Source organism: Lutra lutra, chromosome 4 (assembly GCF_902655055.1).
Source record: "Lutra lutra chromosome 4, mLutLut1.2, whole genome shotgun sequence".
NCBI lineage: Eukaryota > Metazoa > Chordata > Mammalia > Carnivora > Mustelidae > Lutra > Lutra lutra.
Window position 1 is genome coordinate 168,840,036 of NC_062281.1, and position 15,156 is coordinate 168,855,191.

The following is a 15,156-nucleotide window of genomic DNA, read 5'->3' on the forward strand; positions in this document are numbered from 1 at the left end:
AGTGACGTCGCCCGCGCCCACGTGGTCAAGCGCGGTTCTCGAGGGTCGTTTACGGCAGGGCCTTGGAAGTTAGGAGCTGGTGTACTCGTCCAAGACCTGGCCTAGCGCCCCGGTTCCGGTCCCGTCGGCAAGATGGTGAAGCCCAAGTACAAAGGACGGAGCACCATCAACCCCTCCAAGGCCAGCACAAACCCTGGTACAGGCGGCGGGGCTCGCGGAGGGTGGAGCTTGGAGGAAGCTTGGTGCGGAGGGCTCGGAGGAGGTCGAAGGGGAAGGAGGGACACCCGGGCGGCGTTGCTTGGAGTGGCCTCGAGCCGAGCGGCTACTGGGGACTAGAAGGGAGAAGGTGGTTTTTTAATTCGGAGGCCCTGAGGAGTGCTGACGTCTTGAACGCTTCTCAGGGCCAGGTGCCAGGCACCCTGTCTAACGTCGGGAAAAGCGAACACTTAGGCCTGGCATCCTTGGGGCGTCTCCAGTTGTGAGGTGCGGAGACTGGGAAGCTCTGCGTTGGAAGGGACAGTGATCTTGACCTCCTCTCGTGTTCCTGTGTATGTCAGCCCCTCCCGCAGCGTATTTCAGTCTTGTATGATTACAGTTTTCCAGCTCAGGGAATTGTTAGCAGTAAATTAGGTAAAATCAGATTACAAGTAGGTCGACCCAGCTGGCGTTTCACACTTGACCACACTTGCCTGCCACTCTTGCTTGGACTATTTAAATGAGAAAGGGATCCTACGTTCGGCTCTTGGAGTCATCCCACCTGGTAAAGGGCACAGAAAACCCTACAGATAGATAACGAACATTTCAATAAAGAGGTTTTTAGAGATGTTTATGAGTTTTGCTGAGTTCCCACCTGCAGGATGAACAAGATAGTCTTTGGGGGAGTCCTTTCTATTGGGTTTAGTTACTGGAACTTTGTTTTAAAATATGGTTTAAAGTTTTTGAGGACTTGAACAAATCCCATGGAATGTTTTCTCTGGATTGCTGATAAATTATTCAATTGGTGTAGACTGGAATCTTAGACTGTTAGACCGAAAAGGGCCCTGAGAAGTTATGATATAGGTGAAGAGGTGGGGCCAAAATTGGGAAGTGGCTCATCACAGTTGGCACACTTGGTGAGCAGTAGAAGCACCAGTGCTGGGATTTCAGCCTGTTTTCTACTGTATCACTTCAGGGGTAGACAGGTGACTTGAAGGTATCCCCAAAAGGAAAAGCTAGGCTAGTATCAGCATGCTTATTTGTCCTTCTCTTTATCTCCAAGATGTAAGGCAAAAATCTCTACTTAGCTGTTGATTAAACTAAAACATTAGGAAATTAAGAAACTGGTACATACGGAACACTTAAGTATCAAAATCATGGTCTCGGTGGTGCCCTGCATATAGCCGGCTCAGCTGAGACCCACAGTTAGAGCATAGATGGCGATCGGATGTTTTTGTTCTAATTCTCGCTCTGCCATTAGGTAGCTGTGTGATCGTGGGCAGGGTGCCTGGCGCCTGTGCCTCAGTTTCTTAGCCTGCAGAATGAGGATAATGTATCTCTCTTTATAGGATTATTCCATGGATTACGTGAGGTGATGGCTGTAAATGTGGGTCCCACAGTGCCACAGTTAATACTCAAAATGATTAACTCTTACCAAACACAGTCATACCGAGGATCAAAGATTAGGTCAGCTTTGTCAGACCAGGTAGCATCCAGTGATAAGAATTCTGTTGGAATGATATAGGGAGAGAGTAGACATTTTGCAGCAAAGTGGCAGCGTGCCTACTTTGAGTGAATTAGTTGGTGTGTTTGAGGCAGCGACCATACTTAAACTTGGTGATCAAATAGTTTGCGGTCTACTTCTGTCTTTCCTAGATCGAGTGCAGGGAGCAGGAGGCCAAAACATGAGGGACCGGGCCACAATCCGGCGCCTGAATATGTACCGGCAAAAGGAGCGCAGGTGAGTATTCCACACTGCCATCCTCTCCTCTCCTTCGTGTCCTGGATTCCTAGCTCAGACCTAATCCCCACCCTCTCTTCCCCCAGATAGAAATAGCATATTTTCAAATATCGTCTTATGGGGGTGCTGTTAAGATAAATGGTGAATTTTCGGTTCAAGACGTGGGTAGCGGGTGGTGAAATAGTGATTGTGTCACAACACTGTACGACCAAAGGAGGTTTCATTCCTCAACGGCCTCAGCCCCCATGGATAGCGCATTAAATCTCTAGTTAAATATCCCTCAAGTAGAAATCTGGTTTTCTTTAACAAAGCATATAGGACTATAGTTAATGAGAGCAGCCAGAAAACTTGTTTTTTTAATGCAAAAATTTAGATCACAACATTGTGGCACTTGGAAACTCATCACAACTGTAAGTTCTGCTGAGGCAGCCTCTACCATGGGGACTTGCTGAGCCTGGCATTTTGCTAGCTGGTCTTAATTTGTTTGGTAATTAGATTCTTCATCCGTTCTGAAAGATGTGTCTAAAACACAAACGTCAATGAACTTAATCTGCCTTAGTCACCTACTCTTCTGTTTGTTTTAGAATTTTGAGTTCCAGCATAAATCACCCTCTACTTAAAATTCATTTAAACCAGTCTTCAAATAATTACCCAAAAAACTCAAGTATGTGGTTTTTTTTAAAGACAAATAAACAATAAACAGATTTTTAAACATCATTATTTGTTATTCATCCAGCAGAAATCATTACGTGCTCTGTTGCAAGAGGTTAAATGACTTTTGAACAATCTGTTTCAAATGTAGAAGTACTTCTTGTTTACTGAAATCTGTGTTTCATGATCATTTAAAACCAAAAAAAGAAAAAAGTTCCTTTTGATGGAAAGGGTGTTCTGGAAACCAAGCTTTGCTCTTGCCTTTCTTCTGTCATCAACCAGAATCTGTTACTTCCTCAATTTAGGAACAGTCGTGGCAAAGTGATTAAGCCTCTGCAGTATCAGTCCACGGTGGCTTCTGGCACGGTGGCGAGAGTGGAACCAAATATTAAGTGGTTTGGTGAGTATTGGCCTCTGTCACTTGTGCTCTATTGAACATGTGCTGTATGGGAAAAGGTAAGCTTAAAAGGTGTCTAAAGGGCAGAAGTTTGGAGGTGAGTCAAACTGTCAAGGATTATATGAAAAAGGGCTGAGAAGTGCCCGTGGTGGGAAGAGTACTGAGAAAAGTAGTAGTAGTGGTGGATCCCATAAACAGGTTGTTTTTGTAGAGCGCTCATCATTGTTGATTATAAGTGAACCCTCTAAAACAGATGAACCCATCCTTTACATGTTAGTGCCCAGCCTTCCCAGACCAGAGAACTCTCATCTCTGCCTTTCTGGTGGCCTGGAGAGCGTGGCTGTTGGAGAGTGGCCTTGCAGATAGGTTGGTAGCTTTAACTCGAAGTGTAAGTGCATTCACTGGCCATTCCTTTGAAACATTTCTTAATGGGGATTTGGACTGACAGTGGAAGGATCTCTTTTTGGTCTTTCCCAAGAATAACAGAATGGGATCAGGGCTTCTTTCTGGGAAACTCCACCCACACCTCAGTCTGGGCTTTCCCTTAATCCCTGCGAGGTGCATGGGCCAGTCAGATGGTCAGACCCCATCATTGGCCCAGTGCTTGACCTCTGTGGTTGGTGGCAGATGGCAGCTACCTTTCAGTGCGTCTTACATCTGTTGACAGGATACCCTCTAGGAAGCTGCAACTCAGGAAAGTGTCAAAACTTTTTAGAGAGATGTTTAGCATGGTGGCTGTATATGGTGACTAGGTCTAGGTTCAGACTATCTGAATGTGAATCCTAGTTCTGCCATTTCTGTGACTGGGGGCAAGTTACTACATCTCTCTGTTCACTGGTTTCCTGTCTGTAAAATGAGGATAAAAACAGTCTGCATCTTGGAACACTGCTGTGGGGATTACGTGGGCGAGCCCGTGTGCGGTGCTCAGGGCCGTGCACAGCAGGCCGTGAGCCCTGTGTCATCGGCGCAGGCATCGTAGCCCTCACCACCTTGGGATCTGCATTTGTGCTCCAGCGTGCTGTTCCGTTGCCTATGTGTTTCTGGCCCCCTCGCTTACAAATTGTTACAAATTGTTCTCCAGCTAGTGTTACGTGCTTTATTTGGTTTCCTTTGCGTGGATTTATTGGCTAATTTAATAGTCCTTTCAAACCCTTATAACCGTAAAAAGCAGCAGCTGCAACCTGGGTTCTGGGCTTCAGGATTCTCTCCGTAGACTGATAGATCAGCTCTGGTTGGCTCCGGATTTCTTTGCCAGATGTAGCAGGAAGTGTCGGACATTTGTCAAATCTCTGTTCCATTCAGTGATGTTGATTTTTCGGTTTCATCCAGTCAGGAAATTGGGCTTGGAAAACTCTTGAAACCCTTTGTGTGTCTGGGTTGGTGGATTAGTTCATAGTCTATGAGTGCAGGAGAGGCAGTTTTTTTGTTTTTATTTTTTCCCCCCTCTTTTAAGTTTGAAAACGGATACATGGGATGGGCGTAGCAGGTGTTTGGGTGAAGCCAGGGTAATTCGGAGTTTTGCTTTTCCCTATGCCATTGGGAAGAAGGATACAGAAGCAAAAAGGAGTTCTTCATTAAAAAGCAACATTCTTCTGTAAAACAGGAAACACACGTGTGATTAAACAGTCATCATTACAAAAATTTCAAGAGGAAATGGGCACAGTTCTGAAGGACCCATACAAAGTTGTCATGAAGCAAAGCAAGTTGCCCATGTCTCTTCTCCATGATCGGATCCAGCCTCATGTAAGTTGGAGGATATCCCTGGCAATGGAATTTCTTAGGCACAGTTGATGCCAGTCCCTTTGTGCCATCTTTGTCTTTTGTTCTTCCGTAGAGAAGAGTGGCTTTGATGCAGTCCTGATAAGCTTTCCCCTCTCTCGGGGTCTCGCCTTAGTAGGAACCACATCGTGTCAGGAAGGTGTGGTACCTTGTGGATTAGGGCCTTGGGAGTCAGGCCTGATTTAGTCTTTGCTCTCCTCTGACCTAGAGCCTTCATCGGTTTCTCCGTGAGCCTTCACTTCCGTGGTTGTAGAGTCAGGAAAACCCGCCTCCTTGGGTGATCCGATGCAGATGAGGCATTTGGCATATAATGAGCACATAGCACACTGCCCGATAGCTAAATAGACTGTGGCTATTACTAACACTAGTTGTACGGTTGTTTTTGGTTAGGCAAACTAGTTTAAGTGGTGACTCCAGCAGACTTCAGGGACATGTAGGGTGGGGATTGGGTTGGTAGGAGGGAGGCCTTTGGTGCTGTGTACTTTCAGCTTCTGTGAGACCCTTGGAAGTCTTTCCAGCGAAGGAAAGGGTGCTGGTCAGATTGGTTCTTAATGATCGGTGGAGTTGAAGGACAGTAAGGACTGAATCCAGCTTGAAGTGGAATGAGTTTCACACAGAACCAAAGAAATGGCCTAATGTTTGCACATTTCTACTCGTATTGAATAATAGTTCCCAGAAATGTAGCCAGTGTATAAGCCTCGGTTCTAATGTAAGGAGGGGAAGGAAACATTGACATGCATACATGGATTAAACAGTTCAAAGAAAATTGTTTACTCGCAGAACAAAATAAAAACCAAGGCCTGGTTATTGCCTCGGGTTTTGTCAATTATGCTTTGTTTTATGACAGACGAGAAGAATGGCGCCTATTAGAGGAATGACTGTTTTCTTTCAGGGAAACACATGAGTGTAATTCACGAACCACAGACAAGTTGCTCATTTCCCTTGTTCTCTTTTGTCTGTTCTCCCTAAAGCCATCTTTTAACAAACTATTGAATCCTGTTTATGAGAAGAACTGAGAGGTTTTCTATTATGGATTTACTGCTTTGTTGCCCATCCCGGTCGTTCAGTGCTTCTAAAATTCAGACGTCAGTCGCTGGTCCGGAGGCCGTGGGGTCCACAGCTGCAGCGCTCAGCTGGGGTTTTGGTGCAGCTAGGTACTCAGGGTAAGGGAGGAGCTTTGTGCTTTGGCCTTGAAAAACCTTCCCTGTTTATTTTAGTGCGGTATCTACTACTGGTTATAAAACTTAATTCTCAGATGGCCACACAGTGCAGGCTAATCAGATACGCTTTAACTTTTAGCCCCGTGCACATTACCGTCACTGATTCTGTAGCAATACAGCAAAAATACTGTAACTGATTTGATTTGCGTCCTTTATTGCCCTACTGCCTCTAACTGCGTGGTGCTTGTCAGTGTATAGCTTTCCACGCACACATCCTTGTGTCTGCTGTGCTCTGTGTGCTCTATAGGTGACTTGTGAGATTTCCAAGGATAACTGTGATCACAGTTTTCACGGCGACATTAGTATCTAGTTCCAATGTGAAACCCAACCTTCTGTTTGGGGATGTTCCCTTGTGGGAGGGTAGCAGGTAAAACTGAACTAAGAGATGGGTCAGAGAATCTGAAAAGGTGACTGTAGTGGGATGCCTTGGTGGCTCAGTGGTTAAGCGTCTGCCTTCGGCTCAGGTCATGATCCCAGGGTCCTGGGATCGAGTTCCATATTGGGCTCCCAGCTCAGCGGGGAGCCTGCCTCTCTCTCTTCCTGATTCTCTCCCTGATTGTGCTCACTCGCTCTTTCTCTCTCTCTGACAAATAAATAAATAAGATCTTTTTTAAAAAATTTAAAAAGAAAAAGTAACCATAGCTTAAGGATCTGGGAATTGGAGGGTGTAGGATCAAGGTCAGAAGCCACAGGGGAGGCTTCGTCATCCACATTTAGTAACTGGTGCTTACAGAGGAGCTTTGTACTGAGGGGCAGAGGCCTTTTTTTTTTTTTTTTTTTTTTTTTAGGGTATTCTCTGCTGGCTGTTAACATTCTGTTACGTGATAGATCCTAACTCAAACTTTGACTTTTATCCTGCTTCAAAAATTCCTATGCCCGTAACTCCTTTACAGACACAGCAAGTTCTAGTTAGTATCAGGTTCCTTTTATCACATCTGAACTATTATTTTGGACTCTTGCTAGATGTTTTTCATCTGAAGACTTTCCATGTGCATTTAATAAAAACGTTACCTAAATTAGGGAAAATGTTATCTGAAACTAAAATGCATCTTACAAAACAAGCAGTTCCTTTTAGCCATGAAAGAAATTAACTTCCAAGAAAAAGTTGGCATTTACAGTTGGTTTAAAAAAACACACAAATTTGAGTATGATTGTCCTTGACAAAATCTGTGAGTTTGGCGAATTTTATGCATTTGTCTGAAAGCTCAAAAAAAAAAAAAGTCAGAAAAGATAAGTTAATGTTCATCATTGTAGCCTTAATTACATTTGACTGCAGTTTATGATAAATGAAATAAAGCAGAGTTTTTGGCAAGTCTTACACAACTGTTCATACTTGCTTTGACTATTTATATTACTTTGTATTAGTCCAAGGAGTCTTCTAGAATTTCAGAATGGAGGAACAAGTGCTTTTGCGATTTCAGGCTGATTTAAAACCAGGCTGCATCCATGTTGTAGTTTTTGGTGTGGGTTGAGCTTTGGAAAGATAAAACAAGAAAACCTTTCCCGGGTTGGTTTTTAACTTTTGCTTTTGCTCAGTGCCTTCCTTACCTTTTGAATAATTTTCTTTTCTCTTTAGAACTCAAAGGTGCACATTCTTGATACTGAAAGCTTTGAAACTACATTTGGCCCGAAGTCACAGAGGAAGCGACCAAACTTACTTGCTAGTGATATGCAGTCTCTTCTAGAAAATGCAGCAATGTCCACTGAGAGCTACGACCAGGGCAAGGATCGTGACTTGGTCACTGAAGACACTGGTGTCAGGTACAGTTTGAACGTTCATACCGCTCTCATTTGCTCTTCTGCAACAAAACATTGTCTTTACCTTTATTTTACCTACATAATGCTGAGTTAAAGCTCAGTGCTTTAACTCCTTTTTTTTTTTTTTTTTTTTTAAGATTTTATTTATTTGACAGAGCATACAAAGGAGGGGCCTGGCAGGGAGAGAAGAGGAAGCCGGCCTCCCTGCTGAGCAGGGAGCCCAACACAGGGGTTGATCCCAGGACCCTGGCATCATGATCTGAGCTCACTTGACTGAGCCACCCAGGTGCCCTGGTGCTTTAACTCCTAGACAGAGAGTGTTCTTCCCTTTGACTAGAAAAGTTTGTGAAGCTGGGGCCAGACTGAAAATAATTTGAGGTGGCTGTTTTTTTCTAGGTCTCTTCTTTCATTCCCAAAATAAAGATAAACTTTTTTCTTCGTTATAACAGCAGTGAAGTCTAGGATAGACAATTTAGAATATAGGGTTAAATTAGAAATGCAGCACAAAGAAACCAAGAGCTCATAATCTCAGCGACCATGTTATTAACTTGTTAAAATTGTGAATGTCAAGGCTTCCTTAAACAGAGACTCTAGACCATGGGGATTCACGGATGGCCTTTGAGTTTCCTGTGACCCTGTGAAGAGAACATGTAAAGTGTATGTACATGCATAAAGGTGCCGCTGTTTTGTTGGTCTTATATTTGTTTTGGGGAGAGGGAGGAAAAGGATCAATAGCTTTGTCATATTCTCATAGGGGTTCATACCCAAAAGAAGGTCAAGTATCAGTCACTGTTACATATATTATTCTAGATCTTTTTTACATTCCATGTTCATTTATAAATATCTTAAGACTGTATTTTAAGATTTTTAAAAAAAATTTATTTATTTGACAGAGATCACAAGTAGGCAGAGGCAGGCAGAGAGAGAGGAGGAAGCAGGCTCCCCGCAGAGCAGAGAGCCCGATGCGGGGCTCGATCCCAGGACCCCGGGATCATGACCCAAGCCTAAGGCAGAGGCCCTGAGCCACCCAGATGCCCCTTAAGACTGTATTTTAACTTGCCCTTTATATTTTTAAAATATTTTATTTTAGTTTTTTAAAAATTTTGTTTATTTGAGAGAGAGAGGGCGAGAATGTGAGAGAGAGAGAGATGGAGATCATGAGCCCGGGGGGCCAGGTAGAGGGAGAAGCAGACTCCCCACAGAGCAGGGAGTCCAGTGCGGGACTCAGTCCCAGGACCCTAGGATGGTGATCTGAGCTGAAGGTATACGCTTAATGACTGAGCCACCCAGGCGCCCTTACATTTTATTTTAGATAAATATTTAGAAAAAACTTTTTTTAAATTATTAACAATAGATTTCCATGTCAGTACTTAATCGACAGTCCCGCTGTAGAACATCTCTTTTCTTCCTTTGCTCATTTGTTTTGTTTCTTAAAATCCACACATGAGTGGTATCCTGTGTTATTTGTCTTTCTCTGAATGACTGATCTCATGTGGCATTTTACTCTAGCTCCAACCATGCTGTTGCAAATGTTGCACTGGTGGCTCAGTGATGTTCTGTCGTGTGTGTATATCGCAACTTCTTTATCCATTCATCCATTGATGGCTGCTTGGGCATCCACCTGGCTATTGGCTACTGTCAGTAATGCTGCTGTAAACATAGAGTTGCCTATATCTTTCCAAAATTGGTGCATTTAGGGGCGCCTGGGTGGCTCAGTGGGGTTAAAGCCTCTGCCTTCGACTCAGGTCATGATCCTGGGGTCCTGGAATCGAGCCCCGCATCAGGCTCTTTGCTCCGCAGGGAGCCTGCTTCCTCCTCTCTCTCTCTCTGCCTGCCTCTCTGCCTACTTGTGATCTCTGTCTGTCAAATAAATAAATAAATCTTTAAAAAAAAAAAAGTTGGTGCTTTTGTGTTCTTTGGGTGATACCCAGGAGTGTAATTACTGGATCACGTGGTAGTCCTATTTTTAACTTTTTTATTATTATTTTTATTAGCATATAATGTATTATTTGTGCCAGGGGCTCAGGTCTGTGATTCGTCAGTCTTAGACATTTCACAGCATTCCTATTTTTAACTTTTGAGGACCTTCTGTCCTGGTTTGCATTCCTACCAGCGGTACATGAGGGTTCTCCTTTCTCCACGTCCTTCCCAACACCTGCTGTTTCTTGAATCGTTTTTTTTTTTTTTTTAATTTTTTTTTTTAAAGATTTTATTTATTAATTTGACAGAGATCACAAGTAGGCAGAGAGGCAGGTAGAGAGAGAGGGGGAAGCAGGCTCCCCGCTGAGCAGAGAGCCGGATGTGGGGCTCGATCCCAGGACCCTGGGAACATGACCTGAGCCGAAGGCAGAGGCTTTAACCCACTGAGCCACCCAGGTGCCGCTTGAGTCACTGTTTTTAAGTTAAGTCTTTCACTGTGGTGAACTGCACAAAGGCTATACCAGTTCAGTCCCTTGGAAGCCTGCACTGCAGTGGCACTGGGCACATCCATGTGGGTATGAGCCGTCACAGCTCCGTGTCTGCTTCCAGAACTATTCCATGTCGTCCTGAACCGAGAGTCTTCACCCCGTAGACAGTAACCTCCTAGCGCTTGGCCGCTGCCCTTCTGCGGTCTGTCTCTTAGCAGTTTGACTGCTCTGCTGAGAGGTACTCGGTCCTCCATGCAGTCCTGCAGTCTCTGTCCTTTCGTGACCAGAATGTCGCTGGAGCCATCCAGGTTGTGGCCCGTGTCAGTCCTGTGTTCGTCTTTGTTGCTGAGTCACAGTCTGTTGTGTATACCACACATTTTTAACCCATCCCTCCACTGATGGGCATTTGGCTTTTTCAGTGAAATTTGCTTTTGCCCCATCTCCAAGTAGTTTTGATGCCCTTTTCCTGTGGGGCATCGTCATCTCCTCCCTAAACATCCTTTTTGTAGGGTTCACTTGCTCACTTGGAGTGTTTTCTTATTTAGAAGTGAAGCCCAAGAAGAGATCTATAAGAAGGGACAGTCCAAAAGAATATGGGGTGAGCTCTACAAGGTAAGACTTTCAGTTCCTTCTTGTTGCAAGCTTCCTTTGGCTTTCATTATCTTTTTTGAGAAAACTGATTTTGATATATGGAAGCTCTCACAAATAAAGCACAAACTGCTGTTCATTCCATCCTTATTCCCCTCCAGAACCAGGACAGATGTGGCTAAGCACATGCTACCATTGTTCTGGATAACTGTGCTTTTTTAAAAAAATAATAAAAGCTACGTTCCATAGACCGTGGATTTATCATACATGGTTAGAGTTGCGTGGGGGGGGGGTTAAGTTACTTAGCCTTGTCATTTATAGATGAGAACACCTGTCTAGAAAGGTTGAGTACCTTACCCAGCTCACCCCACTGGTTCGTGGAGGAGCCTTCGTGTGTCCCGAGTCCTGGTTCAGCTGGCTAAGTTTGATGTCCAAGTACTCGAGATAATTCTTTTTTTTTTTTTTTTTTTTAAAGATTTTATTTATTTATTTGACAGAGAGAGAGATCACAAGTAGGCAGAGAGGCAGTCAGAGAGAGAGGAGGAAGCAGGCTCCCTGCTGAGCAGAGAGCCCGATTCGGGCCTCGATCCCAGGACCCTGGGACCATGACCTGAGCTGAGGGCAGAGGCTTTAACCAACTGAGCCACCCAGGCGCCCTCGAGATAATTCTTGGTCACTAAAAGCTTTCCAGCACAATCTCATAGTCCGACAGTAACCTAACAGGAAAGTATACCCTGAAGGTAAACTAAATGTTCTAGTTTTTTGTAGAATACACAAAACCTGTGACAGTAGAAACTTGTAGAAGTTTAAGAAGTAAGTGACTTCATTCAGTAATGAACAGTAGTTGTGAAGTAGTATGGGTTACATCTAAATTAGTTTTCCTCTTTGAAATTCGACAAGTTTCTCCTACTCACAGGATGGAAAAAGTTCCAATCACTGGGCACTGAGATTGGCCACAACCTACCCGTGTTTTGAAGTTCTCACTGTTGTATTTTTCCCAGGTTCCTTTAAATGTCCTCCGTCTCCCACTTCTCATCTGTACTAAAACAAATCCTTTTCGCCTCTTTGAATCGCAGGTGATAGATTCTTCAGATGTTGTAGTTCAAGTTCTTGATGCTAGAGATCCGATGGGTACCCGTTCCCCTCACATTGAGACTTACTTGAAGAAGGAAAAACCCTGGAAACACCTAATTTTTGTTCTTAACAAATGTGACCTTGTTCCAACCTGGGCGACAGTAAGTACAGCTGCTTATCCGGAACAGACTTGCAGATGGAGGCCAAGCTCTCTGTCAATAAAGATGTTTCACTTCAAATGAGATCTGAGACCTTAAAGTTCTGGACTTTTTGACCTAGTAGTCGTGGAAGCTTTCTCACTGGAAGCAAAACGAAAATGTGCTTCACCGACCGTGGGCAGAGTTAATGTTTTACCCGCTGATGGTTGGCGAAGGGACGGCTGCGGGACCCACAGGATGGGCGATATGGCTCCTTCGGGAGGAGAAGCTGCTGCAGCTGCTGGCCTCTTCCTCATTCTATTACATTAGTTGCGTTCAGTCTCGATGAAGGCGTTTTTGTAATTGTTCCATGTTTGTGAGACAAAAGAAAAAGCATTACTTGTCATTCTTTAAAAAATATATATTTTAGGGGCGCCTGGGTGGCTCAGTGGGTTAAAGCCTCTGCCTTCAGCTCAGGTCATGATCCCAGGGTCCTGGGATCGAGCCCCGCATCGGGCTCTCTGCTCAGTGGGGAGCCTGCTTCCTCCTCTCTCTCTGCCTGCCTCTCTGCCTACTTGTGATCTCTGTCAAATAAGTAAATAAAATATTAAAAAAATATATATATATATGTATATATATATATTCTAAGAATTTTAGCTAAGGTTTTCCTTAGCTCTGTATGTAAAAAACAGCGTGTAACTTAAGCTTTGAGTTTTCTTGGCTTATGAATAAACAAGTGTCTTGTCTTCGCCTTTTAGAAACGTTGGGTGGCTGTCCTCTCCCAGGATTACCCGACCCTTGCCTTCCACGCAAGTCTTACCAACCCCTTTGGCAAAGGAGCCTTTATTCAGCTTCTCCGGCAGTTTGGAAAGGTACTGGGACCTGACCTGCCTCTCCTGGAGTGTGTAGCTGTGGGTCCGTGGGAGACTTTCTCTTGACAGTTGTGTTAGGTTACACACCTCAGTTCCACCATCTTGGTAATAATAAGTGTGTGTCTGAGAGACGTAAAAACTCCTAGAGCCTTGGGGTTATAAGGGATTGTGGAAAGTGTCTTCCAGCTCAGCCATAGTCCCTACCTTTTACAAACATTGCTTCCCTTCCTGCAGTATCCCTGGCTCCTGATGGTCCGTCCTCTGCTTGAGAACGGCCCCTCCCCCACACCCCTGTGTTCCCCATCCTGCTTTGCAAGGCCTGCAGTGCCTCCTCTGCCCTCAGGCCTGTGCAGTTTTTGAGCCCCCCCCCCCCCCCCGGGCCCCCTGCTGATCCCTGGTCTGATGTCACTTTCTTTGGGAAGCCCTGCAACCAGGTCGCCCTCGCAGATGTTCTCAGAGCTTCACATTCTGTACGTGCAGCTAGGTGTTGGCGTGTCTCATTCATTCTACCTGGCTTCAGACAAAGGACACACATCCTCTGCCCCACCCTTCCCGGTTCCTGGAAGCAGACACTTCCAGCTCGTGGCTGTTAGTTACTTCCCTTATTTTCTTCCATATTTTTAGTACCTGCTTTTGATTCTATTTCTGATCTCCCCTACCCCACGCCCTCCCACTCCCCAGCACCTGCCATTTTGGACACTTGCTAAGTCTGTGCTGTGGAAAATGTGTATTAAGTTTCTTACAGCTGTCCTCTCCCCACACGTACTCCCCTCCCTCTGTTCTCGCTCTGTTGTTATATGTCATCTGGCTAGATGATCATTTCCTTCAGCGTGTACATTATTTTGACCTAGAACATCAGTCACAGCTCACCCACATGGTGCTGTGATTGTAATTCCTTTCTAATAGAACCTTCTGTCCTCTCTGGTGTTAATTAGCTCCTTGTCCTTTGTCACTAAAATGTCACCAAATCCGCTGGCAGAGTGGGAGCTTCGAGAGTGTTGGGGACCCTACCTTCCAGTCGGGACTGGCTGCCCCCCGGGCTGGCTGCAGAGTTGTCCTCCTGGGACGTCCTTCTGAGCATTCCTGTGGCTCTCTCCTGGGTTGGATACCTTGTTCATTGGGATCAAGGGATCCAACAGGGGATCTTCTTTCTTGGTTTTTCTTCTAACCTGGTTTACTTTTTCCTTTTAATGGAACATATTTTCTAAAAGCTTCTTAAGAAGCTGAGCTTAGAAGGGTACCTTTTTTGAGACCTTGTGTTTTGAAAATACCTTTATTCTGTCTTCACACTGTTCTCCCCGGAATGCTGAGAGCACCACTGTGTTATCTTCTGGTGGCTTCTGGCGTGGTGTAGAGAAATCTGAGGCCGTTCTGATGCCCAGTCTGTTGTGGCTGGGATCTCCTAAAAAAATTCCTGTTTTAAAGTTTCATAGTGAAGTGGTTTTAGGTGAGTCAGTGTCAGTGAGTTAGGCGCTGGACGGAACTTTGTCTGATGTTGTCCTGTATTATTTCTTAGAGATCGCCCACCCTCTACCCCATCACCTGTTCTTGTTCAGGAAATTGGTTTTATCTCCTGGTTTAATTTTTGAATTTTCTTTGCTTTACTTTGGTGCCTTTGTGATGTCTTGCTATATATCATGGGAAGTTTCTCTGACTTGATCATTTAGCTGTTCTTCAGTAACATTTATTTTGCCCTCACTGTTAAGCACCGGCCCGCCCCTGTTCTTGTGTCCAGATGAACTTTCATCCGTTTCTGAGAAGGGCGATGATACTGTATTTTGAAATTTTCCTTTCTTCCTGCATTGACTCTATTTCCTTCCAGTTTTCTTGTGTTTCTTCTGTCTTTTGTACTAGTCACAGTTTAAATTTCTGGTTATTTTTTACTTTTTGTTTGTATGTAAGGGTGAGCCACTAAAAACCCAATGGAAGTTTTATTTGTTCGGGGGTTGGGGGATGACTGTTGAATAATAGACTTCACTGTAGGGTAACTAGGCAGAAACCCAGTATTTTGTTGGAGGGCACCCTTGGTGTCAGTGTCTGTAGGTCTTTACTCCTGGATCTGAGAGTTTCTCCGTAAAGGAGTGTTCCAGTCTCGAGCTCAGGGATATATAAGCTTGACTGCCGGGGTTTTGGGAACTCAGCGGGAGGAAGGACATCGATATTTAGATTTTTAGGTAATCACACTGGGAATGCTTGCCTTTAGCTGCTGTTATCCCTAAACATAGGTTCCCATTTAGGTTCCCATCTAAAAGTGAAAGATATTTTCAGAGATGCATGCAGGGTTTCCAAAAAAATCCATATCTGGAAAGGCAGTGGGGCAGAGAAGCTGGGTGCCT

At 44.6% G+C, this 15,156-nt stretch overlaps 1 protein-coding gene across 3 annotated transcripts in view; it reads left to right on the top strand.

Annotated features, from left to right (window-relative positions):
• Positions 1–15,156, top strand: part of GNL2 (G protein nucleolar 2) — a 23,994-nt gene continuing 8,838 nt past the window's right edge. For 2 of the 3 annotated variants that reach the window (XM_047723973.1, XM_047723974.1), the window contains exons 1-8: positions 1–196; positions 1,852–1,936; positions 2,893–2,987; positions 4,588–4,727; positions 7,560–7,744; positions 10,695–10,761; positions 11,814–11,972; positions 12,707–12,820. In XM_047723973.1, coding sequence (XP_047579929.1) covers positions 133–196; positions 1,852–1,936; positions 2,893–2,987; positions 4,588–4,727; positions 7,560–7,744; positions 10,695–10,761; positions 11,814–11,972; positions 12,707–12,820 — 909 coding nt within the window. In that variant the 5' untranslated portion in view covers positions 1–132. Of the gene's footprint in view, positions 197–1,851; positions 1,937–2,892; positions 2,988–4,587; positions 4,728–7,559; positions 7,745–10,694; positions 10,762–11,813; positions 11,973–12,706; positions 12,821–15,156 lie in introns of those variants that run through there. The other variant, XM_047723975.1, reaches the window with a different exon arrangement.